At 42.3% G+C, this 27,641-nt stretch overlaps 1 protein-coding gene across 1 annotated transcript in view; it reads left to right on the top strand.

The window, feature by feature from the left end:
• The window catches only part of LOC308329721 (ryanodine receptor 3), a gene marked incomplete at its 5' end in the record, with an annotated part of 233,978 nt that overhangs the window by 177,406 nt on the left and 28,931 nt on the right, over window positions 1–27,641 (top strand). The window contains 20 exons of the mRNA XM_080784219.1: window positions 1,959–2,197; window positions 3,014–3,095; window positions 3,482–3,612; window positions 4,587–4,714; window positions 5,352–5,556; window positions 6,339–6,579; window positions 7,265–7,352; window positions 7,572–7,664; window positions 9,554–9,739; window positions 10,041–10,100; window positions 10,567–10,701; window positions 10,857–10,969; window positions 16,646–16,742; window positions 19,323–19,432; window positions 20,176–20,227; window positions 20,541–20,597; window positions 20,796–20,895; window positions 21,489–21,568; window positions 21,977–22,053; window positions 23,252–23,325. Coding sequence (XP_080640345.1) covers window positions 1,959–2,197; window positions 3,014–3,095; window positions 3,482–3,612; window positions 4,587–4,714; window positions 5,352–5,556; window positions 6,339–6,579; window positions 7,265–7,352; window positions 7,572–7,664; window positions 9,554–9,739; window positions 10,041–10,100; window positions 10,567–10,701; window positions 10,857–10,969; window positions 16,646–16,742; window positions 19,323–19,432; window positions 20,176–20,227; window positions 20,541–20,597; window positions 20,796–20,895; window positions 21,489–21,568; window positions 21,977–22,053; window positions 23,252–23,325 — 2,348 coding nt within the window. The remainder of the gene's footprint in view (window positions 1–1,958; window positions 2,198–3,013; window positions 3,096–3,481; window positions 3,613–4,586; window positions 4,715–5,351; window positions 5,557–6,338; window positions 6,580–7,264; window positions 7,353–7,571; window positions 7,665–9,553; window positions 9,740–10,040; window positions 10,101–10,566; window positions 10,702–10,856; window positions 10,970–16,645; window positions 16,743–19,322; window positions 19,433–20,175; window positions 20,228–20,540; window positions 20,598–20,795; window positions 20,896–21,488; window positions 21,569–21,976; window positions 22,054–23,251; window positions 23,326–27,641) is intronic.

Here is a 27,641-nt window from a genome sequence, read left to right as displayed (position 1 = left end):
TGGGAGCCAGTGCAGTGTAGCAGTGCAGGGGAGGGATGATCTCTTTTCATAGTGTCAGTATATTTGCAGCAGCATTCTGGAGCAGCTGGATGCTCTGTGGAGACTTGTTGGGGCAGCCTGATAATAAGGATCTGCATTAATCCAACCCGGAGTTTCAACTCAGTCCTTGTCCTCCAGAGGAAGCGTATTTGTCATGAACATTTGCTCTCCCGCGCTGCCTTCTGGGACATTAAACAAGAAAGCAGCTTCTGGCATTCACATCATGAGCTCCAAAGCAAACAGACTATGACGTGCACGTGCTATACTGAGGCTTAACGGTGCTCTTTAAAGAAAACAATGTTCTTTCTGTTTGTTGATCTAGCTCGCACATAATGAGGGTGCTACTGTAACGTGGTGGTACGGTACAGTACAGTGTTATTGATGCACAGGAGCAGAAGATATGATTACTGCAGGATTTGTTCCTCAACTCTCCTTCCTACTGGGATTTCATCAAGACTTCATAATGGGCAACTCACTAATGTATGCTGAACCCTTGCATCCATATTCTAGGCTAGGGGGACCAAAGCAGGTTTTCAAGCTCACAATGACGCGCTTTGAGTTTTTTAATCAGCTATTTTTGGCATAGATTTGGTGTATAGCGGGGGGAAAGTGTGGTCCAAGACTCCAAGTACAGAGCCAACGAGAAATCACTCTGTCGAGGTGCCAACTTGCGCCTTGCACACAACATACATGGCCTACTATTCAATGCTTTCTAAACCAACAACTGTATAGTGACCCAGAAGAATGAGACGAAGGCCAAACTAATCTTGTTAATACATCATACACTCTAGGAGTTGTCATAATTCTAAAGCTCCGACATGGGAAAACTCACCTACAGTATAGGATTGAATTATCCACCTCATTCAGTGAATAAAGGTCTGGGACTGGGGTATTATCAATATCTAAAACCTGTTGATGGTTGTGTGGCAGTGACTGAGTCTGTCCTAAGAGCAGCATTGTCCTTTCTGCCCAGCTGCTCTGTGGGATAATCAGTGGTGGAAAGTAACATTAGTGAAGTTTTACCCCCATTTTTTTATACTTGTATATACTTGTACTTATACTACATCTCAGAGGCAAATATTGTACTTTTTACTTGACTACAATTACTTGACATCTTTATTACAATATTTAGATTATTATACAAAACAAGCTCACGTGTCATGACACATTGTGAGCTTGTAGATCTGTTATTTTCTAAAGATTTCTATTTTTATTTTATTAGAAATAATGATAACTTGTGAAATAGGACATTTCTTTTGGTACTTTAAGTAGTAAGGACATTTTGATTACATGATACATGTTGTTTCTAACTTGCAGTATTGATACTTGGTACTTAAGTACAAAATGTGTGTTTAGTTACAACATTTCAAGTTGCAATTTAATATTTTACAAATGTGTTTTGTTCAAAGTAATGCTGTATGTTTTGCAATTGTGTGTGGTCACTTTAAGAGCAGAGTCTATCAGTAGTCATGTGACCAGCAGCATGTCATGTGATCACCTGTCACCAGGAAGTAAATTCAGTTTAGTACATGGCTGAGCACAGAGAAGCTGTGTGTTTTGTCTATGATAATCCAGCAACATCTACCTGCATATACGCCTTTTGATAGCATCATGGTTTCACTGTACTGTCCTCAATATAAGTGGCTAGATATCTTGACAGTCAGATAAACTCCTCCTTGACATTAAGACTCTGAAGACAGTTGTTTCCAAATCCACAGGTTTACTAACATCAAAGAAGTGTGAAACTGAAACATACAAATAAAGCATAATCAATATCCACAAATATCAAAAATAATCATGTACAATCATCAATGAACATCTAAGCATTAGTTACATACCCATGATGCTTATCTGACTGTCAAGATATCTAGCCACTTATATTGAGGACAGTACAATGTGTGTACTTTTTCCCCTGACAGGACGGTTATGAAGTCGGGCCTGGACTCGGTGAAGGCGGGCCTGCGGACGTTCTTTGAGAACGCGGCGGAGGACCTGGAGAGGACCTTCGAGAACCTGAAGCTGGGGAAGTTCAGCCACTCGCGCTCGCAGATGAAAGGCGTGTCGCAGAACATCAACTACACCACGGTGGCCCTGCTCCCCATCCTCACCGCTCTGTTTGAGCACATCACACAGCACCACTTCGGAGTGGACCTGCTCCGTGAGTTACACATGATGTCATTTAGGTACCGGAGGAACCGGATCCACTTCGGAGTGGACCTGCTCCGTGAGTTACACATGATGTCATTTAGGTACCGGAGGAACCGGATCCTGCTCCGTGAGTTACACATGATGTCCTTTAGGTACCGGAGGAACCGGATCCAACTGTGCAGGATCCGGGAACAATCGCTTCCATCACAATTTGGAACCGGGTTTCTATTTTTTTTTTTTTTTTTTTTTTTTTTTTATCTCACGATTTTTGTAACCATTTTTCACCCCTGTGTCAATCATCTAATGTGATCCTGGGCTCTATACACACCCTCTGCCAACCTGGGGAGAGCAACGGACTTAACTCATGCTTCCTTCATGCTTGAGTGTCCAAGTTGCTTCTTTCTACATTTTTAACCAAATTGGAAATACTGGCACTGAAATAGGACATACCAGGTTTCCACCTGGCGGTGACGATAAGCTGCTGTAAAACTATACAAAAGTACCTTCCCTGCACAACGTAGGGAATTACAGTGTATCGATTGTGTTAGTCTTCCAAATTGTCTTAATTTTTATTGCACATTATTGACTCCAAGGGAAATTGAGTTGAGTGCACGTGAGAATAGAGCGATACAGAAGAAGTACATAGTAAGGTAACACTAATTAAAAATAAGATTATCAATTATAAACATGGGGTACCCACTACCCTGGTGGCACAGTTTACATCCCTAGAGTACAAAGTACATTTTCTTCTAGTTGGGCTTCTAATTACACAAAGAAGGATGGAGTCAAAATGAACTGGGTTCTTTTTATCTCGTTTATTTTGCAGTCGATGACGTCCAGGTTTCCTGTTATCGAATCCTCAACAGCCTCTACGCACTTGGCACTGGGAAAAACATCTATGTTGAAAGGTACCCTGGATTTATACACTCACATTGGGTTGCAACTCAAATGCATTTTTACTATATATATACAGTATATGGTTTTGAATTAAAAACATTAAAACTGGGAAAGCATCATTTAAGATGTTAGTGTTGGCTAATTCTGTCTACACGTGCACAGTAAGGAGAACTTTATATAGGAAATGTTTCGGTCAATAGACCTTCTTCAGGCGTCCGAAGACGCATTGAATCATGTTGGCTATTCTATAACAGCTTGTACGTCTGCTATTTTAGAAAAATCTTTAAAAAATCTTGAAAGAACTACTGGTTTAGAAGGCATTTGTGGAGTCGGCCTCAGGTCTTAAGTGCTTCCAATGACATGCAGCGTGTCCTCTGCTCTGCTCTGTGACCTCCAGACAGCTGCCAGCCTTAGGGGAGTGTCTGGCCACGCTAGCGGCAGCCATGCCTGTAGCCTTCCTGGAGCCACAGCTCAACCCGTACAACCCCTGCTCCGTCTTCAACACCAAGTCTGGCCGCGAGCGAGCCAGTGAGTCATAAGTATCGTATATAATCAGTGCTCCTCAAACTTCATACTTTGTGCCAGGGACCTGCATACAAGATTTGTGTTGTTAACACATTTTTTCTCATGATTCTTTTTGTTGTTGAAAATGGCAGATCTACAACATGCAACCTTATTGGGAGCATGTAGATGTGCTATTCTCACTCTGAGAACCACTGCACTATATTGTAGATATTCTTTGTATTGCCCTGTGCTCCATCGACCTCATCGAGAAAAAGTCTGTGCATGGGCAAAGTAACCATACCTGTTAAATTAAATTATTTCTGATTATATTTTTGGTCTAAGGGGGGTGGATGGAGCAAGTATGTTTTGCAGATACAATTCCTGACTTATTATGACTTATTACACAAATCCAATTATAATTTGATTAGTTTAGCAAAACGGCTAGATTTGATAATTACAGTTTTCTTGGTCCTAGTTCATTAAACTATAGAGGATGGTATGAGGGGGAATATCTGTCTTTTTAAAGATCTGTTTTTGATGAATTATTGGACATTGGTACGTGGTTACGTCTTTTCATTATTATGTTTCCTCATGTTCAGATTTAAAAGCAGACTTGATGGGTCACATAATAACGTGATTAAGGTGTTGACTAATCCTAGGTTTAGCACTGTTAGATACCGCTCTTTGATGTGGAAACATTGGTATGAGTACCTCCTATAGATTTTTTTTTTCTTTTTTACGAGAGTTTTAGAGTTTTATGAACCAATGTATTTATTTGTAACTGTTTTGTACGTTTTTAATTGTTGTGTGTAATCTACTGGCTACGGCTGTCAATAAAGTTTCATTCATTATAGTGTCACTGTAAAATATAGCACTATTAATGGCGGGCACCTTTTGTGATATAGTTAGGTTACAAAAGGGGCAAATTAAATGTGATTAAGAGGACACTCATAAGATGTATTATTATCATTATATTTATTCCGCACCACTATTTGAAGTCCTAGGCCTGCCGGACACGGTGGAGGAGATGTGCCGCGAGATACCGCGCCTGGACGGCCTCATCAAGGACATCAACGACATGGCGGAGTCGGGCGCGCGCTACACGGAGATGCCGCACGTCATCGAGGTACTGTTGGGCTGTCACCATTACACATTTACACACCATTACACACGTCATCGAGGTACTGTTGGGCGTTCACCATTACACATTTACACACCATTATACACGTCATCAAGGTACTGTTGGGCTGTCACCATTACACATTTACACACCAATACACACGTCATTATACATGTCATGTCACCATTACACAATTAAGTTGGCGATTCATTGTCACGCAAATGTAGGGTGCTTTCAGAAAATGTGCAACAGGAGCACACTCGGTGTGCTCAGTGTGTCTCATGTGTGCCTCATAATATATCCAAAGTACCCAGCATTGTGTTTTTGGAAATTGGAACATTGTGAATAGAAATTACATTTCCGTTTGCCTTTTAGGCTTCATAATTAAAAAAGTGCACAGGTCAGATATGACAAATAACTGAAATATACCAAGACATTACTGCCATTTTTTTTAATTTATGTTATACTATAAAATAGCGGAAATAGCTGATCATGTAATAATTGTACCAACTCTACATCCATCTATGAATTAATTGCATAGGGCCTAAATGGAAACTATCCCTTTTGGACTGAGTGTGTGACTGTACTCTGTTGCTGTTTTTACACTCTGTCTAATAAACCAATCAATCAATCCCAAATGGAGGTGGTGCTGCCCATGCTGTGTAACTACCTGTCCCACTGGTGGGAGCGGGGTCCGGAGAACCAGCCGGGCGGCGCCAGCGGGGGCAGCAGCGTCTGCTGCGCCACGGTCACCTCGGAGCACCTCAGCGTCATCCTGGGCAACATCCTGAAGATACTGAACAGCAACCTGGGCATCGACGAGGCCTCCTGGATGAAGAGAATCGCAGGTGGGGGGCGAGGAGTGAGGTGGTGCACTGTTGGACACATCGACTGCCAGAGGGTTCAGAGGGGTTTTCACCAACCTTTGAAAAATCACAGGATATTCTGCGTCGCTCCGTTTCGCTCACGGGTGCCCTCAAAATAATTGGATTTTATTCCTGATCCTATTCTGATTGAGTGGTGTATATAGTAACTATAAGTACTGTACTTAAGTACTTTTGTTTTTCTTTACTTACTTTTTACTTTATTCAATGTTAATTTCTAATTACTCTGAAGATTTAGATTATTATTACAAAGCATACACAAACCACTGCAGTCCCCATCTACTTTTGAAAATAGCCGATAAAGACAGTTGTCACATTGCAAATTAGAAAGAACACAATAATGTTCATTTGCTATTAGAAATATTACACATTTAGGCAATGGTAGCTGCCTTAAATTGCAGTCACTTATGAAATGTTTTGGGACAAATAGCGGCGATTTTTCCAAATGTCATTGATAATAAAAAGCAATTTACACAGGTGAGGACAGGCGTAGGAGGAGACTAAACGAGGTCTTCAAATGCTCCAAGGGCTTTAATTAAGAGGAAATCACAACATTTCGGTTCATATTATAGATAAACATAGCTTGATGAAGGTCTTATAGTCCGAAACGTTGTGATTTCCCATTAAAGCCTTTAACTGCATTAATGAAGACAGCGTGCAGGAGTTAGTTTTTTTATTTTTAAACGCATCATCTGACTTCCTCTGCGTTGTCCCCTTCGCTCCGTTCCGTTGTGTCTTGTGTGCAGTCTACGTGCAGCCGATCATCAGCAAGGCTCGCGCCGACCTGCTGAAGTCCAAGTTCCTGCCGACGCTGGACAAGCTGAGGAAGAAGACGGTGAAGGTGGTGACGGAGGAGGAGCTCCTGAAGGCCGACTCCAAGGGGGACACGCAGGAGGCCGAGCTGCTGATCCTGGACGAGTTCGCCGTGCTCTGCCGGGACCTGTACGCCTTCTACCCCATGCTCATCCGCTACGTCGACAACAACAGGTGTGTTGTGTCTTATACGCATTCCCAGTGATGGGAAGAAAGTACTCAATTGTTTTAGTAAAAGTATCAATACTATTGCCATGTAGAAATACTGTTCTCCCCGTGTCCCTATAGGGTAGGTACCCTGACAAAAACATGCAGTAATCCTGGTCTCTAAAACTACCTCCCCCTGGCCAGTCTGATGGTGGAGGGGAAAGGAACTGGTCGGAATAACGTGTTCCTTCCACGCGCTACGTCCGGCCAGGGAAATTCCCCCGTCAGGTGAAAAGAAGCAGCTTGGACTCCTCATGCATAGAAGAGGCATGAGGACAGTCCACTGCCCCCCCCCCCCCCCCCCCCCCCCCCCAGGTTGGCAGAGGAAGTGTATCGCCCAGGATTACATTAGATACTGGGTGAAAAAACTGGGTTTCAAAATCGTGGGATAAAAAATATAATAAATAGAAATACTCTGTTACAACTTAAGTAAATGTCCAGAATTCAAAGTTTACTTGAGTAAAAGTACAGAAGTATCTGCTTCAAAATTCAGTGTTGGGAAAGTTCACTTTCTACATGAACTAGTTCAGTTCACAGTTCACACATTTAAAAATGAACAAAATTTTGTTCATCATTAAAAAAAACTAAAAAAACATCATTCCATCCATTCCCATGTTACTGTTGAATGAAATGTATTCCATCATTGTTGCAGGTCAAGATGGCTGAAGGAGCCGGACGCCGACTCCAATGAGCTCTTCAGAATGGTGGGAGAGATCTTCATTCTGTGGTGTAAATCACACGTGAGTCGCCATCTTTCAATATCTCAATCTAGTCATACAAGTTGAACTAGAACAGCGGTTCATTTCAAGGACCCCCCATAACTCAGAGAGTGTACAAATGGAACCAAATGGACCTGTAAGGGTCCATTTGTACACTCAGCTTTGTTAACCACTGAACTAACAGTGAGACATTGTGGATTGAACCTGTAACGGAGAACGTATTGATTAATTTGCTTTCAGAACTTCAAAAGGGAAGAGCAGAACTTTGTGGTCCAGAATGAGATCAACAACCTGGCCTTTTTGACCGGGGACAGCAAAACCAAGATGTCCAAGGTAAGGCGGACGGCAAAGAAGAGCGCACGTCTGTGTTTACACAGATACCTAGCGCTATCACCTTCTAATCGATGAATCAATCAATTCATCGGTTTGGCTTTAGTTGACCAAGACTTTTAAATAATTACTTTTTTCTATGCCCATTGCCCATAATAGCTTGAAGTCCTAGCTTGTATATCTGCTATTTTTCGAGCAAGTGTAAATGGCTTTTAGTCGACTCTCACAGTCACGCGTGTGCGCGTGCGTGTGCACGTATTACCGAAGCCAAACGGACATAAACTAACATCCGTTCCCTGATGAACAATCAATCAATATTCACACGGCAAACATTTGGTCATGCCATCAATCCCCCTGCCAGCCAGCGCTGGCAGACATTGTGTGTCTGTTGATTGTTTGTTTATTATCTTAATTTGGTCCTAAAAAACTAACTAAAGGGTTGCCATTATTTCTCGTTCTGTGTTCTGACTAGAGATGGGACAATCGTGATAAAAAAAACCCACTAACAATAATCATACTTTTCGTTATTTTGGATTTGTCGTAAGATCGTTCTCAGTCGCACACTAGCTGCACCTCAAGTTGGCTTGGTACTTTGACTGCTTTTTTTCGGTCTCTTCGCCAAAAATAGCCGATCTATAAGCACGAGCGTGGTGTGTTTTTGATTATCGCGATAATATCATTAAGTGCAACTTATTTTTGAACTAGTAGTCAAGTAATTTTATGTTTGGTTGTGCTCGGGAGTTGCGCTCTGAAAATTGCCGATCTACAAGCTCACAATGCGTCGCAGCTGAATGAGCTTGTACATCGGCTTTTTTTCAGCATGCAACCAAGTGTAAAAATGTATATGGATATGGATGTGTGTATATATATATATACACATCCATAAGTCACATCACGCTCCATTCATCACCGTGTCATGACATCATAAAAGTGGAACATGACTCATCTCAGCTAATGAAATCCAACAGCGCGGTGACAACTCATGTGACGCATGCAGCGTGCCACTGCAGCTGATGATGGATGGCAGCGTGCTGCCCTGGCTGGCTATATCCATGTTTATATACTGTACAAGGCAACGTGTGTGTGTGTGTGTGTGTGTGTGTGTGTGTGTGTGTGTGTGTGTGTGTGTGTGTGTGTGTGTGTGTGTGCGCGCGCGTGTGTGCGAGTGTGTGTGCGCCTTAAATCATCTTCTAATTCCTGGGCCTGCTGAATGCTTTAGTGGTGAACATAAAAGAGAAACAAAGCTTCTTAGTTGACCCTGTACTGTGCTTTTATAGCAAGCTGCCTCCCGCTACAGAAAGAGGAGATGGGCTCCTTCATGGGCCACATGACTCGGGAACGACTGCTTCCCAAGGCTACTTAATTACTTACATATAATAACTTACATATAATGTCTGGCCTTCTTTGGCCCTTGGTCGTGGAATGATCTACAGTCCAGACTAAAATTGGCTTTGAAAGTTCCCTTGAGAAGTTTCAAAAGGAAGCATCTTTGATGTACAGTCCAACACCTGCACAGGTTTGGATATGTACTAGCCTATGTTCATGCCTAAATATTTATTATATCGTTCAGATATAGGTACTGCAAAGGTGTATTATGGATGTTTTATTTGCTGGTCCAAAATGTAACAATGACGATGTGGTATTGAAGTGTAATTTATTTTAATTCTGCCTCTTGGCCAGTTCCCACTTGTAAAAGAGACGCAGTCTCAATGTGTTTTTACTGGTTAAATAAAGGTTAAATAAAAAAAAAGCCTTAGCGAGGAGCAGTTATATGAACACGGGTTGAAAATGGCTGAAGTGCTCCTTTGGAAAAACAAGTGTTTTTCTTCTTTCCCGTATTCTTCTTTCTGTTGCATCAAAGTGTCCGTTGATGTATTGTACAGTAACAGCAGCGTGTTACTTTTCAGTCCGGCGGCCAGGACCAGGAGAGGAAGCATAAGAAGAAGCGTGGAGAGTTCTACTCCATCCAGACGTCCCTCATCGTGGCTGCCCTGAAGAAGATGCTGCCCATCGGTCTGAACATGTGCACCCCGGGGGACCAGCAGCTCATCTCCCTGGCCAAGACTCGCTACCTTCTGGTGAGACATTATTTACAGTTAACGACAAAGTAAATTAATTAAGTACTGTTCCCTTCTGTCTCTTCTGTGGTGTAACAGCTGACGGTGTGGTGTGGGTGGGTGGGTGAGCAAGCTTGTATTTAGGGATGTCCCGATACACTTTTTATAGAAAGAAATAGCTAATCTACAAGTTTGTAGATCAGCTATCTCTGCTTTTTTATGTATGAAAATCTTTCAACATGGAAATGATGGATGACAATTATGACCCTATGACAACTCTAGTTGGTGGGTGATTAATTTGATCCCTCTTACTGACTGACAGAAAGACACAGATGACGAGGTGAAGGACCACATATGGCAAAATCTGCACCTTCAAGAAAAGGTAAGCTGCCATTCAACATGATGCTGCCTTGCACATTTACTCAAGAACTGTACAATTTGAGGTACTTTACCTTTACTTGAGATTTTCGACACTAGAAGGAGAATTTCGGACTAGAAGGCTTTCTTACCTTTATTTGTAGTTGTTACGACCCCACCAAAGCGGTCCAGGTGTTATTTTGTGCAAAAACACATATTTGTTTGTAGTGCTAATTCGCTTAAATCCATCGAAATAAGAAAAACATTTTTGAGCGATGGAAATAAGCGAATCAGTACTAAAACCCAACGCCCCATTGAGGGGGAATTAGCCAATAATGCGTTTTTGCACAAAATATCACCTGGAACTCTTTGGTGGGGACGTAACAACTACAAATAAAGGTAAGAAAGCCTTCTAGTCCGAAATTCTCCTTTAAGTTAAAAAGAAGAAGATAAAGGGAGTAATTGTTCCCTGTGTTTGTGGTGCCATGCAGTCAGAGGACCCGGCGGTCAAGTGGCAGCTCAACCTGTACAAGGATGTGGTGGTGAGACTGGACGCTGCTCCTGACCCCCAGAGGACCGTGGACCGCATCCAGAGCATCTCTGCTGCCGTCTTCAACCTGGAGCAGGTCACAGAACAAACCTCCTATATCTCTATAATCAAATATATATAGAAAATGGCTCGTGGCAGGTGGCGAGAATATAGTGAGTTTAACCTTACAACAAACAACAATTTGTTTTAAGTACCTAAAGATATCACTTCCTTTCATTTCTATGGTGTTAGGTGGAGCAGCCGTTGAGGTCTAAGAAGTGTGTTTGGCAGAAGCTTCTCTCCAAGCAGAGGAAACGAGCGGTGGTGGCATGCTTCCGCATGGCTCCTCTCTACAACCTGCCCAGGTATTATTACTCTACTGTAATACTCTTCATACTCTAGCACTAAACTCTAATCCTTTTGTATCCAGTCATGCTATTACGACAAGCTTTTTTTTCAGCATCTGGATCACGGACCCACTTAGAAAATCTTAAAAGTGTTGGCGCCGGTGGGCGTGTGCATCTTCATGTTTATTTTTAATCTTTTCAATGTGTGTCTTTCACACAATCTTTTCAATCTATCGACTGTGTTCCGGCATGGATCAATTGATCTAACTTAGTATACTTTTACAATAAATTCTTTGGTATCACCATGAAAACACATTTTTCAAGGTTTTAAGAAAACCATGTCATTTTTATACACATACTGTACACAAAAACTAACAAATCTATCAAAAACGTTCCGATTAAAAAAAGAAAAAAAAACATGTTTCAAAAGAAATTCATGAAATCAAATAAATTGTGTATTTTCTTAGTAGTGAAAATAGCAGATCTACAAGCTCACACCGTTCTTTCTTTCTTTTATCTTTTCTTTTTTTACCAGCTACTGTGTAAGCACAGCTGGTCAATGTTTTCTCTGCGGTGCTTTCACGCCCACTTGCTGTAGTTGAGACCTATGTTTCTCATTGGCTGACAACCGAATGTCCTGATCGGCTGCCTCGTCTCTATAGACGAATCCAGGAGCGGGTCTCATGGTCGCAGCTTACGTATTACCTGTAGGCGGACTCGACATAGCTTAAACCAAATCTTTCAGTGTTTTATGAACACAATTGCTGCTGTATTTTATACTTCATACTAAGCATTTAAAGTATGAGGTATAAAGTACAGCAGCCTTGTGTTCATAAAACAGAAAGATTGGATATTGGGTAAGACTGACGTTATGCATCTTTCAGGACCTTTCACTGCTTTGTCTCAACCATTACTCAATGGCTCTGGTCTCAGCCACCGCGGTGGATATTTTGACATTCCGTTTTATTTTTTATTTTTTATGTTGCCACTACTGTTGGAGCAGCCATAAACTACACAGGTTAATCCCGATGTTCTGGGCATCTTTGTAATGTTAGTGTTTAGTTAAAAGCAGGTAAAAGAGTAACGTTTGAGGCAGACTAACATCAGTTACTCTGCCGTTCACTATAGTAGAAGAGGTGCGCCTGGTGAGGGTTTAAACCCGCAGCTACGTCGAGTCTGCCTACAGGAAATACGTAAGCTGCGACCATGAGACCCGTTCCTGGATTCGTCTATAGGCAACCACACACTTTTTTTGCCTCTAGCCGACCTCTCAGCCATGGGATATAAGGCAGCAGCTGGTAATTAACTGATGTCATCAATTCTTGTTTAGTATTTAATGAACGCAGTAACAATGGGTTCTATTTCATCATGCTGTAGTTTCTATTAGTTTGGAAGCCCCATCAATTATGCCATTTAGGCACGTTTCCAAACTGTTCAAAGCACATCGATGCGACGCAGAGTGAGTAGATGGAAATTTGGCCATCTCATTATGAGAATTAGTAGGACCAATAATGTGAAGAAATTAAAATGAAAGTGCTCCATGAACCTGTGGCTTCTCCTGTGTGTTTCTTGGCCAATTACCCGAACTGGGTGGCCTCGTCACCGAGCTTCACCAACTCATTCCTCTTCTCCCACCGTCTTCTGACCCTACGTTAATGTGCAGCATCCCTCCCCCCAATCGGTAGGACAAGATGGCTGCCCCGCGGCCGTTATTAAACGAATTGAGAAAGAGGACAGTAGCAATTTCATGGCCCGCTGCTCTGTAACTCAATCACGTGGAGGCCGGGCAGAGAGAGACCGTAGGGAAGAAAACAATTATGAAGGTGGTGGTGGGGGGTGGGGGAGGGCGGCTAGGGGTTGGCATTCAACCCTAAGCACAAAGCCGACCTACAAGCTCACAATACGGCACATTACTGTACGTCGTGAGCTTGTAGATCGGCTGTTTCTGGCAAAGAGATGTTGGTGTATTGAGTAAACAACTGCAGACATGTACCACGTGTGGTTTTAATGATTCATGTTGTTGCCCTCGCAGTGTCAAGCCCATCACACACCGTCTGCGACCGCCGCGCGTCAAAACAGCCGCCTCCATTATTTTCAATGAACCTATCGCACACCGGCTCTGTCCGCCGCGTCGCCTGGCGCGCCGATAGAACCAGTTCTATTTTCCAGGCGGCGCCGCGTCGGACGGAGTCGGTTTGAGTTGGGCTTGACTCATCTGTGACGTTGGTCCTTTTTGCTTCTGTTGGGAATCATGGTGACACAGATCAGCCAGTAATTAGGAAAAAATGAAAAGAAAATAGTGGATTAGTTTACAGTACACAATATAGCATCCATTTTGTGTTTGTTTGCAATATATATTTTTTAATACATTTTAGTTTGCGGGATGGCTGGGCTGATGTTCTTCTTATACTATGCAATCTGTCATGTGTCTCTTTCTTCTTTCTATTTGTTGTTGTTGTTTTTGTTTCTCTCTCTGAATGCCACACAATATTGTACACACACACGCACGCACGCACACACACACACATCATATATGGGGTGCAATAGTTTATCGAACTCCCTATATCGATTGAATTGACTGAAAAACTATCGATTTGATAACGAAAATTGATGATGTACAACTCACAGTGTTACAACAGGTGAGCTTGTAGTTCATCAATTTTAGCTTTTTTGCACGACACTATTTTATGATGAAGTATATACGGTAATCGATCAAATAATAACTACGGAAACAATGGATTGTTGCGGCCCTGATATATTGTACCTCGTCCCCTCAGGCACACAACTAATAATTACTTCCTGAAAGCCTTCCGACAAAGTTGGCAGGAGGCAATGCATGAGAACACAGACTATGACAGTCTGCTCTCCATGCTGACGGTAATGGGTTCCTGACCAGTTTGTATGAGCTCCCATACCCCCAAGCCCCCCACCACCTCCTCCAGCCACGGTCTGTGCTACAACTGATAACGCTAATTCAAGGCTCCCACTGGTAGTTCCGCTGGTCATTGTCCTTGTATGTGAACATATTATACTCTGTACTCGGCCAATAAATCAGTGATTCTCACATGTTTTATGTTTTTTCAAGGACCCCCGGTTTGGTATGCATTAAGGCCTTGCCCCCCCCCCATGACTCTGAGAGTGTACAAATGAAACCAAATGAACACTTAATGTTCCATTTTGCTTCCATTTTGTACTCTGTCAGAGTTAACAGACCTGTAAGGTAAGGTAAGGGTTCATCATTAAAGTTGGCTGCAATGAACAGTTTCTTATTTGTAAGCCAATTGTATCAGGTTGTTGCAGTAGTGTAATACAATGATTTGCAAACTTTCTAATTCCTAAGGGGAGGCATACTTTGGTCCGACGGACCATTGGTTCGACGGAGCATTGGTCCGACTCTGGGTCAGGTTTAGGTGTGCTGCCCCGTGCTCGCAGTTATGGTTAGGGTGAGGGTTTGGGGTTAGGTTTAGGTGTGCTGCCCCGTGCTCGCAGTTATGGTTAGGGTGAGGGTTTGGGGTTAGGTTTAGGTGTGCTGCCCCGTGCTCGCAGTTATGGTTAGGGTGAGGGTTTGGGGTCAGGTTTAGGTGTGCTGCCCCGTGCTCGCAGTTATGGTTAGGGTGAGGGTTTGGGGTTAGGTTTAGGTGTGCTGCCCCGTGCTCGCGGTTATGGTTAGGGTGAGGGTTTGGGGTTAGGTTTAGGTGTGCTGCCCCGTGCTCGCGGTTATGGTTAGGGTGAGAGTTTGGGGTTAGGTTTAGGTGTGCTGCCCCGTGCTCGCGGTTATGGTTAGGGTGAGGGTTTGGGGTGAGGTTTAGGTGTGCTGCCCCGTGCTCGCGGTTATGGTTAGGGTGAGGGTTTGGGGTAGGTAGTCGATGGGACTAATGGATCGGACCTATGCTCCGTCGGACAAAAGGCATGCACTCATTCCTAAGACCCCTATATGTATTAGCTGTCGGACCTCAATTTGTATTGTGGTCCGCCCACGAAATAATGCATACCGGTATTTACCCAACTGTTCTCTTATGGGTTAGGGTTAGGGTTAGGGCACAAATCTTTTCAGATGGGGGACCTATTATCATTTTGAGGGTCCTTAATTTGACATGAAGGTTTGAGAAGCATTGTTCAAGGTGACCACTTGGACATGAAGCATTGTTCAAGGTGACCAGTTGACCAGTTGGACATGAAGCATTGTTCAAGGTGACCACTTGGACATGAAGCATTGTTCAAGGTGACCAGTTGACCAGTTGGACATGAATCATTGTTCAAGGTGACCAGTTGGACATGAAGCATTGTTCAAGGTGACCAGTTGGACATGAATCATTGTTCAAGGTGACCAGTTGGACATGAATCATTGTTCAAGGTGACCAGTTGGACATGAATCATTGTTCAAGGTGACCAGTTGGACATGAAGCATTGTTCAAGGTGACCAGTTGGACATGAATCATTGTTCAAGGTGACCAGTTGGACATGAAGCTTTGTTCAAGGTGACCAGTTGGACATGAATCATTGTTCAAGGTGACCAGTTGGACATGAATCATTGTTCAAGGTGACCAGTTGGACATGAAGCTTTGTTCAAGGTGACCAGTTGGACATGAAGCATTGTTCAAGGTGACCAGTTGGACATGAATCATTGTTCAAGGTGACCAGTTGGACATGAAGCATTGTTCAAGGTGACCAGTTGGACATGAATCATTGTTCAAGGTGACCAGTTGGACATGAAGCATTGTTCAAGGTGACCAGTTGGACATGAATCATTGTTCAAGGTGACCAGTTGGACATGAATCATTGTTCAAGGTGACCAGTTGGACATGAAGCTTTGTTCAAGGTGACCAGTTGGACATGAAGCATTGTTCAAGGTGACCAGTTGGACATGAAGCTTTGTTCAAGGTGACCAGTTGGACATGAATCATTGTTCAAGGTGACCAGTTGGACATGAAGCTTTGTTCAAGGTGACCAGTTGGACATGAAGCATTGTTCAAGGTGACCAGTTGGACATGAAGCATTGTTCAAGGTGACCAGTTGGACATGAATCATTGTTCAAGGTGACCAGTTGGACATGAAGCTTTGTTCAAGGTGACCAGTTGGACATGAAGCTTTGTTCAAGGTGACCAGTTGGACATGAATCATTGTTCAAGGTGACCAGTTGGACATGAAGCATTGTTCAAGGTGACCAGTTGGACATGAATCATTGTTCAAGGTGACCAGTTGGACATACCAGTGCACTATACTAACGGGCAGTGGTGGAAAAAGTACTCAAATGTCTTAAGTGAAATTATCAATACTGCAATATGGAAATGTACTCCGTTACAGGTAAAAGTCTTGTACTTGACTAAAAGTACAAACATATTGGCATCCAAATGTAAAGTACCAAAAGTAAAAGTACTCATTATGCAGAAGGTCTCATTTCAAAATTTCAAATGACAAAAAAGCTTGTAGATCAGACGAAATGTCTATTGGGTATAAGTGGTTACTGTCTGTTTTGTAATAATAATCGAAATCTACAAAGTAACCAGTGTAGTAAAAGTACAATCCGAGATGTAGTGGAGTAGAAGTAAAAGTGAAATTGGAAATGCTCAAGTACAAATTCCTCAAAATTGTACTTAAGTACAGTACTAAATGTGCTTAGTTACTTCCCACCACTGCTAACTACTTTCCTGGCTAACTAACACAGCTTTAATGTCCTCTCGCTCCCTCCCCCAGGCATCGCTCTATTAACCTCTTCCTCCTGGCCTATCAGAGAATATGGATAGAGGCAGAGGAGTACTCTTTTGAAGAGAAGCTAGTGCAGGACCTTGCAGTAAGTACTCGTCTCATCCCGTAACATGTCAGGATGTAGATTATCCACTGTAACGTTCCTGCAAAGCGCAGGGCCTTCGACCACCCGCCGCTTTTGTGTTGTTGTGCCCCACATTCATGGGTTCAAATTCTCAGTCGCCGTGGCAAATTTTTGGTCATTTTTGTGAGATTAAGTACCATTAGAATGGGTCAAACTAGCAATAGAATGCATGTGCAAAGAAAATGTTAAAAGCCTCACTGCAAATTTCTTCAACTGGTTAGCTGTATGTAGAGCAGCAAGTTCATAGGTTTAGAATGATTATAATAATAATACATCATAATTCTACATTTAATAATTATTCAGGAAACACGGCGCTAGTCTGTACCTTTTCACGCTGTGTGGGTCACAAGTTGACTTGGCCTAACAAAACTCTGCAGTCGTGAGAATTTTCTTTGCTTTTGCCATTAAGTGCTTGGATATTTCAGTATCCAGCCTCCGGGCGCGCGGCACTGTCAGTCATCCCATGGTGCGCAGCATGCAGTATGCCTGCCTCGGGCATCACATGGCATCGCACAGCGCTGATGTCAGTGCTAAGTGTTTGGTGTTGTTCCATATAGCCGTAGCACAGTACCCCTTCCGAACGGGGGTTTGGAAATGTTCAGAAGCTGTTCAATTTTCGTAATCACATGAACCCCGAAGCCTTGTTTCCACTGCATTCAAGGAAAGGCATTCATTTTTACGGATTAATCGGAAGCGATGTAATGTTTGTAATTTATAGAAAGTGCAACGGAGCACCCAGACAAAGCTGTTATTATTCACACACAGTCAAGGAACTGAATCGAATGAAATGGCATCTTCTGCTTGATTCCTGGAACACATGCTTACGATCTCTTGAAATCTGTAAAAAAGATCATGCCGGTTCCCATAGAAATTAATGGACTAATGTAATTATGGATCATGCAAAGGTCAGTGGAAACAATAACGTCCCTATTCTGGGGTGAACATTCGGTGAAAATAGTCTACTGTATTAGCTCGAAACGTGTGACACGTAAGCGTGGATATTTATTGTATAGGGAAACAAGGACAACGCCTATTTAAATTGCGACGCTGGTCAAATTGAGACTGTCATGTGATTTTGAGGCATTTGTTGTTGTGAAAGCATACTGTATATATACTGTTGCAATGCAGTGCCTAGTGGTGCAGTGTGAAGCTGCTTCTTCACATTAAACATTAGAAATAAATGGTTATCGATCCTTGGGGAGCAGAGAGAGTGAAACTCTTAGTAATAGATGAAAGTCAGTCGAGGACCAAATCAAGATGGATAAGAAAGGAACGGAGTCCAATACTCAGATGTCATGTGGCCAGCCTGTGACGTCAGTTCTGTGACATCGGCACGCACGCGCACACACACACACACACACACACACACACACACACACACTGTCGGAGCCACACAAAACATTTCATAAAATAGTTATGATGCGACTCTCTCTGTACTGAGTCTCTGAATGAATATAGTGTATAGTATACAGTATAGTGTTAACAGGCCTTCAACTGTATCTGGGTGATGCAGCAGATTATTATTAAAAACAAATACTTATAAGATATATACTGTAAGAGTTTACATAGTATGCATAGTACATGCATAAACTTTACTTAATGAATATATCTGGTTTCAGTATTTATTCATGATGTAATTTCTCTATTATTTAGGTTATTGTAACGGTCAATTCGCATTGTATTGTGCTTGTCCTTCCTTCCTTCGTCCGTGCGTGCGTGCTCATTCAAGTTTTCCCAGCTGTGCATGTGGTGTACTGTATGTAGGGCCCTGTTACAATACGTTGCAGTGCATTCTATTGAGATTTGTTAGACACAAGGAAGCGCTGTCAGCACGAAACACTTTACATTGGCCAATACATGCGGAAAGTTATGTTATTAGACCATATGAGTAATTCTGAAAACAAAACAATACACTATCAAATTACCATAATATGTGCAAATAAATATGTCTCACATTGTACAAATCTCAATAGAATGCGCTATTGCGCAATGACACTGAAACGTATTTTAACAGGGCCCTGTAATGCATGCATGTTCTGCATGCTACAGTATGTACTTTGTATGCCACTGCTAACCCACTCTATTAGAATCCCCTCCCCCAAGGTAAGTGAAGAACAACAAAAAGTGACCTTTCAATGAACTACGGATACACTGTCCCCAACAGCGCAGATTCCTTATTTTACTTAACTTTTTTGTGAGATTTGAGATTTGATTCAGCAGCAGTCTGTCTAAAGGCCCACTGGTAGTGGATCTAGCCGTACAAAAGCATAATGTTGCTGTTTTTTTATTTGAATCATGAAAAGTAACAGTTTTCGACAAAATGACTTTTCCACCTGACAGAGACGATGTGAAATGTCACTGTGACATAATGACGTTTCCACCTGACAGAGACGATGTGAAATGTCACTGTGACTGAAGTGCTCCGCTCGTCGACTCGTGTGCTAGTTTGCCGTTGAGCGTTGCATGATGGGGCGTCCTGGGAGGTGATTGGCTGTGTGATTGTTGTGCACATCTCTCACTGGTTTGCTTGTCGTCGCCCAGAAAACGCAGCCCAAAGCCGTGGACGAGGAGGAGGAGGTGGTGGATAAGCAGCCGGACCCTCTCCATCAGCTCATTTTACATTTTAGCCACAACGCTCTCACAGAGTGCAGGTAAATGCACACACAAACACACGCACTCACTCACTCACTCACTCACACACACACACACACACACACACACACACACACACACACACACACACACACACACACACACACACACACACACACACACACACTCATGTCATGTGCGCCTGGTGCCGACAGCGTTCCTCCCTTCTGTTTCTGGACGTGAACCTCGGCTGACAAACTGTCGCATTAAACTAGCATTTCATTGTGCACCAGCAGACACGTCACAAGCTCTTTTGTTTTGGATTGTTTTCTGATTGCTTGCTGTTACGGTCGATTACGATCGCCGGATTGTGTTTTTTTCCAGTGTTTCCCAAACACTGCTGTAATGGGACCCGGTTTTGGCTCTTAATCCAGAGTGATGTAAACATATCAAATTAGAGACGGTGTAGTGCCTCAGTAATCTAGGATCATAGGTAATACACCAATCTGTCTAAAGACAGCATAATATCAAAATTCAAAACATAAATAATCTCTACATTGAACTAGGGTATAGGATGCCAGGTCAACAAATGAACCATAAAACAGCATGGTCATCGGGTCAAGTGCTACAGGCTAAGGTGGAATCTGAAGAGGTGAGTCTTCAGATGAAAATGTATTTCTGTACATTTGAGTCGTGGGGGTCATAACAAAACTATCTTTTGGATCTCAGATGAAACCCCTGACTTAATGTTTTGCAGAATTTATTAATTAACAACCAAGTAATTTGTCTTTTTTCTATTTAGTTCCTTAGAGGAAGATCCTTTGTACATTGCCTATGCAGACATGATGGCAAAGGTAGGTACTACATTATAACTTCTGTAATCTGTTATTTTCTTTTTGTCCCAGAGTTGTGTGGAAGGCCCGTAATTCTGGGAGTTATCACCCATCTGATCACTTAACATGGCTGTCTTGTTAAGTGGTCACATGGGTGGGCCCATTCAGAGCATGTTTATTTTAACGGTCAATCAAAAGATTGTGTACATTGCCTTCATGATGATGCTATGATGAATGAATTTATCTAATCTGTTGACGTTGAAAACATGTATTGTTTCACCACATTTTTAGATGAATATTTTCTGTTTTTTTCCCGCCCTTTCTTTTCTCCCAGAGTTGTGCGGAAGGTGAGGAAGAGGACGACGAGGAAGGGAAAGAGAAAACATTTGAGGTACTAATGCTGCTGCAGCAAAAGTCTAACATCTCCCCCAGTCTATTGCCTTTAGTCTAGCGGTTAAGCTGTTGGCTTTCCACGTGGGAGACCTTGGTTCGAATCCCGGGCGTTACATTGGTGCCGTGAAGACCCGGGCAGTTCTTGAGTAAATGTACTTGGCTTTAATAGTTGTCTACTTTCCACCACTGCATATAGGAAAAGGAGATGGAGAAACAGAAGACCCTCTACCAGCAGGCCAGACTGCATGACCGTGGAGCTGCAGAGATGTCACTGCAGATGATCAGCGCCAGCAAGGGTACGGCAGCTCAATGTCAGCTTGTCAAATGTTTTCGTGCCAAGGGCCCCTAAAATGATAATGTATTTGGCCGCAGACCCACATCTGACAAAAATTGTGCTAGGGGACCCCCAGAAGAGAAGGTTTTTCAAAAATATTCCCCCAGGGGAAATAAAACAAATTGCCAAAAAAACAATACTGTATATATCATGGTTCTTGATGATTATTAACCATTTTGGGCAGGAACCCCTTTTGGTGTTAGCATTATGTTATGCTTTAGCTATTGAAAAATAGCAGATCTACAAGCTCATAGCGTGCCACTCGGTGGAGCGCTATGAGCTTGTAGATCTGCTATTTTTGAAAAATAGAAGAACGACTGACAGAAACATAGCTTTTTCAGAAAACTGTCAGGATGTAGAAGACATTTTTAGAATCTGATCTCAGGTCAAAATGGGTTAATAAATCGAAGAAGTAATCGATTGACAAATCACTAAGAACATTATTGATAGTTGCAGCCCTACAGTATAATATATCCTAGACATTCTTTAGCATCGCTGCCAGCCAAAAGTCCACGGAATCACACCAACATTGCGTTGCTTTTCTTGTGTCTTCAGGTCGACTCGGTCCAATGGTGACCTTCACCCTGAAACTGGGCATCTCCATTCTCAACGGGGGGAACATAGTGGTCCAGCAGGTATATACTACACTACACTGTGGTTGGTGGAAGAGAGAGAGATGACCGATAAAGCAGCCCATACTGCCTAGAATTCTGGTATCGACGAGTCTATGCCATTCCGATACCACGTCATTTATCACCACATGATATGTAATTTACTGTAATATTTTGAGTGCTTCAGTTGCACTACTACTGTTTACAGTAGATATGGTGTACAGTACAGTATCTGGACTCAACTTTGAGAAACACTGTCCTAGATTGTTCTTTATGTTTTATTATTACACACTAGTTATGGATCTGTACTCATCTGAATCGGTATCGGGAAAGAAGACAGAAAGTGTGGGTACATGATCTCTTGGTTCTACTGTACATACTCAATGGTTTTCATTACATTTACTAAACGCTCTATGTTTGTATTCTGTGCAGAAAATGCTGGATTATCTGAAGGAGAAGAGAGACGTTGGTTTCTTCAGGAGTCTGTCAGGCCTGATGATGTCGTGCAGGTAATGGAGGGAGGGGACCGGCAAGCAGCTAATAAACCTACTGTCCAGTAAATGCAGTTATTGCTGGGACCATAACTGATATTACCGTTTACCGTGATAAAGAAACGCTCACAATAATCACAGCACAGAGATGTTAATGTATTGTGAAATTGTCCTCCGATTCAAATTAGCATTTGTTGAGCTGCAAATTCAGCACTTAAAACGGACCTGTTAAGGTGCGCTCCTTTTTCACCCCAGAACGCGTAGATCTTGTAGATCTGCAATTTTCTGCAATCTGCAATTTTTTGACAAAAGTGGTATTCATGTTTTATATCGTGATAATATCGTTAATTATCTTTATTATCTTTGCCACAATAATTGTGACTAGGTTTGTCCCGATACGATCACTGATCGGAAATCTGGGTCGATCAAATAATTTTCAAATGATGGGAATCGGATCGGGAGCAAAATAAAACGTGATCATTAATCCTGGATTTGAGCATGCTACTGTAGATTCCCGACGCAGCTGGGTTGTTCAGTATATTTATTATTAGGAACCATGTGTGGATGCACTACCACGTCTATAATGTTTTGGGTGACCAATGACCATGCCATGTTGTCTTGTCTTGTCTTGTCTTGTCTTGTCTTGTCTTGTCTTGTCTTGTCGTACGTTTGTCTTGTTTTTGTTTTAAAACTTGATTCAGGTTATGTGGTTTGTATCGCTTCCATGTTAGCATAGGACTATGCAACTTTTTATTTTATTTTCTTATCTTTATTTTATGCTACCACAATATTTCGTATACGGACTCACAATATTTTGTTATATTTTATATGTTTCATATGGGTGTGTCACATATGTCTTTTGATTTACTGTATACCCTGGATCTTGAATAAACAAAAAAGTGAAAAAATAAATAAAACGTGATCGGGACATCCCTAGTATCAATATTACAGTATATCCATATCATGATATTAGACTGGATATTGTCTGTAATTTTGGATATTGTACTCTTGTGATATGGCATAAGTGTTCTATAAAAATATTATTATAAGATCTGGAAAAATCGGTATCGGCAGATACTCAAAATCAAATAACGTGACTGGGACATGCCTAATCGTGACATGTAATGTTCCTATCGCCCCATCCCTAATTTCAGTAGACACAGCATCAAACATACACTCAGGTGACACGATGCCCTGTGTGTGTCCTCTCTGTCAGTGTCCTGGATTTAAATGCATTCGAAAGGCAGAACAAAGCTGAGGGTCTGGGCATGGTGACAGAAGAAGGCTCAGGTAAGTGACGAGGACAGCCCACTTGAACACCACCGATCAATTGTCCCCGTTTTGTTCTCTGGGCTCTTTAGATATAAAGAGGAATAGAGTTGTCTTGTGTGTGCCGTGATAGATATAGTCTCATCTGCAAGGCTCTGGCAACTTAACCGCTCTGTTGTGATTGAGCGCACTGTTGTGATCGCTAATGTGAGTGTTTATTGATTAAGATTGAAGATCAAATGGAGATGAACACATTCTAATAGGGTCTATAGGGACATTTGCCCACAGCCAGTGGTGGAAGAAGTACTCTTAAGTAAAAGTAGCAATACCACAATGTAAAAAAATAAGTAAGCACATTCAAAATGCCCGATCTACAGTACAAGCTCACCTTGTTACTGTAGCTTATAGATCTGCTATTTTTGAAAAATGGAGAAGATAATTTTGTATCATTAATAATTCAACATATTAGTTTAAATCTTGTAAAAAGCAACTAGTCACTAAAGCTGTCAAATAAATGTAGTGGAGTACAAAGTACATTTGTCTCTGAGATGTACAGGCTGATGGGAAATGCTAACTTGAGTAAAATTACTTTGAAATTGATGATGATGATGATGATGATGATGACACCCCTACCATAAAGAGTAAGCCTTGTCCCATGCACTCTACTGTATGTACCATGCACTCTACTGTATGTCACATGTACTGTACTGTAACCTGTACTGTATGTCCCCGTGCGTCACGTTGTCGTGGTGTACTACAGCACTGCTTCTCAACCTGTGGGTCGGGACCTGAATTGTGTCCTCCAGGACCGCCAGTAGTTAATTCTGTATGAAGGTCCCTTTCACGCGGAAACCGAGAAGCAGGAAGTGAATTATAGGTCCTGCGAATGTTATTTAATTCACCCAAAACATACATTTTGTAACCGCAAATCATGCTTGTTTTGATCCAAAAAGAAGAATCCGAGATATTATGATTCTAAAAAACTGCGTTCCCATAGACGGCATAAACCAGCGGAAATGTTCACGGTTTTCTATCGCACCCGAACCAGAGTGTTATAAGCACGTTACTGAACACAGTTGTGAACCATAATCAATTTATGGTGTCAAAAGGCGATCTCGGCACGGAGGGCGTTTGAACCAGAAGGCTTCAAAAGGCGACCTCGGCGGTAATAGAGTTAAGGACTTTTAAGACCTTTTTAAAAAGAAAGAAAGAAAAGTAAAATTGATTACTGCATCAAAATGAATCAACAAACTCTCAAATAAATTGTCAAATAACATAAGAAAGAGGCAACAATTGTGGTCATAGGCGATCTACAAGTACATCTGCAGATCTGCTTGTTATAATATGATGATATATATATATATATATATGCGTGGGGTCACAACCTGAGATACCGGTTGAGATACTGGTTCAGGTCCGGGGACCACCTATGGGTCTGCAACTCTCTGAGTTGAAGTGATATTCTTTGGGTCGAAACGAAAAAAGGTATAAAGACTTGATTTGATCCATCATAATATAAATCTATTTAACATCTTACTTCAACAATAATGAAATACATATTAAAATACAAATCCCTTAATTACCTTAAATTGGGCGCCCACAGATAGATTTGTATGAAACGGGGGTCTGTGCATAGCCGTATGCTGCATATCACACTGGGGGTCCGTGAAATGAAAAAGGTTGAGAATCATGTGCTACAGTAAGCCAGTGTGTGCATTGTCCATCATGCTGGTCATCCCAAGTGTGTCTGTCCTGTCCTGTCCTTTCCTGTCCTGTCCTGTCCTGTCCTGTCCTGTCCTGTCCAGGCCATGTCTGTCGCTGCAAAACCAAACCAAAGAAGACACACTCGCAGCAGTGTTGATTTTGAGAGCAAATTCTTATGTATCGGTAGTCCTAAAATTCCATTTAGTTTTAGTCACATTTCAGTCATCCAAAATGTTTTAGTTTTATAGTCTAGTTTTAGTTGACTAAATACCATAAGATTTTAGTCGACTAAATCTGCAGTTGATTTAGTTGACTGAAATGTATTTTGGCCGGCCGGGATGGCGTTGAAATGCCTGATTTATGCCGAAAATAGCAGATCTTGCAACAGCTATTGTCGGAGAGTGACAAGGACTTGTCTTAGTTCTACTAGATCGCTAATCCACTACTTCCCTCCCTAACATTTCAGTCTCGTTTTTATTTGTTGACGGAATTGTCAGTATATGTAGTCATAGTTTCAGCGTCATAGATTTGTTTTCATTTTTGTCAGTGAAAAAAGGTAGTCGACGAACATCTGTCGTCACAGTTTCAGTCGACAAAATGAACACTGACTCGCAGCTATGTCCACATGATGACGAGGGTGCACTGCATACGGTGTGATCCCATGGGGTGCACTCACTGCATACGGTGTGATCCCATGGGGTGCACTCACTGCATACGGTGTGATCCCATGGGGTGCACTCACTGCATACGGTGTGATCCCATGGGGTGCACTCACTGCATACGGTGTGATCCCATGGGGTGCACTCACTGCATACGGTGTGATCCCATGGGGTGCACTCACTGCATACGGTGTGATCCCATGGGGTGCACTCACTGCATACGGTGTGATCCCATGGGGTGCACTCACTGCATACGGTGTGATCCCATGGGGTGCACTCACTGCATACGGTGTGATCCCATGGGGTGCACTCACTGCATACGGTGTGATCCCATGGGGTGCACTCACTGCATACGGTGTGATCCCATGGGGTGCACTCACTGCATACAGTATGCAGATAACGCTCCGCCCATCATCACTTTCATGCTGAAACCTTGCATGTCCGAAACCGTTCAGTAAATATTATTAAAGGGGTAGGGCTGTCACGAATCTCACGATTACACATCTATGTTGATGATTAATTGTCACACTAATAATTGCTATTATTATTAATAATAATGGTTAAAAGTAATGGTCCTAATTTTTTTTTAATAATAATAATACACACACACAGCATATATATACAGTATTTATTTATTAAATTTTTTGGGGACCAATTATTGGTCAGGCAAACAGGCATATGCCCGGTATGTCAAACGGCCAGTCTGGGCCTGCTTGCATTGCGATACATTGAGACCTTGATAGGCTATTTTAACTACTGTTGTGCTACACTGTAGGCCTACTGTACGGCACAGTATTAAAACAAACAATGAAATGTGGAGATACAAGGTTTCTGCCCGACAGTGACGCCATGCATATTCCAGCTCATTCTCACCTCATAAACCCAGGCATAAGTGATGGTGACTGTTGGTGCTGTAGCGTTCTCTCCTCCAGTCGAAACAGCTGCTTAGCCAACTGCTTAACGAGCAGAGTATGTGTACCTGTTAAACGCATGTCAGTGTGCCACATACAGTGATGTTTCTGGAACCTAGAATTATTATAGTAATATAATTATATGCATCTATACTGAACCGTAGAGCTACCTGTCTCTTGTTCCTATATTTCTTCTGATTGAAACTCAATGTCTTCTCCTTTGCTTATGTCTGCTTTTTGTTTTTTGTTTGTTTTCCTTCTGGTCATGTTTTTAACTCATCGGTCGCAGTCAACGTGAGTGAGCGGGGTAAATACATGGTTTAGATACTACTCATTCTTATACGCAATGCCACAATCCTGAGTGCAAATTCATGCAATTCCCTCTGCTCCCCATCCTAACCCTGCTCCTTCCTCTCTCTCTCTCTCTCTCTCTCTCTCTCTCTCTCTCCCCCCCTTGTCTTGAATGCGATATCACCCTCTCTAATGCTCTGGACTGGAGAGAACACATGCATGCTCCTCTCCCATCCGGAACGTTAGTTGAATCCATAGTCCAGCTGCCCCAAAGTGAACTGACAGCCTCTGTTTCTTTCTAGCTCCTTCCGTTAAAGAACGTTAATACTTGTTGTTTGCGTGGGACCTTGTCTTGTCTCTTAAATGTCGATGGTACTAACCAGTGCCAGTCTTTGGAAGAAAGTCGTGTTCTAAGAAATAAAAACCCTCACACAAAGCTTTGTTTACTGGACACAGCAAAGCTTTGCCCATGTGAAAGTGTTTTTATTCCTCTTTATCGATAATGCCCTGCTGTCATTTTGGACGTGATGCACTGTGTCGTGTCTGGGCAAGCAGTAGTTGTGCACGCAGTTTAATGGCGCTTGCACAAAGCCCAGTTATGAACGAGTAGCAGTTATGCAAGCCACGGTGAAGAAGTAGCAGTTAGGGGGGCGTCTCCACAGAAAGTGTTTTTTCTTCTCCTCCTTAGTTGCCAACGTCTTTCTGCCATGCATTTCTATGGTGAATGACCCTTTCTGTCTGAAGATGACTCTTTCTATGGTTAAAACACATT

Source organism: Protomyctophum bolini, assembly GCF_963924005.1.
Source record: "Protomyctophum bolini genome assembly, chromosome: 15".
NCBI lineage: Eukaryota > Metazoa > Chordata > Actinopteri > Myctophiformes > Myctophidae > Protomyctophum > Protomyctophum bolini.
The sequence above is the reverse complement of the archived record's forward strand: the minus strand, read 5'-3'. Positions and strand labels throughout refer to the sequence as shown.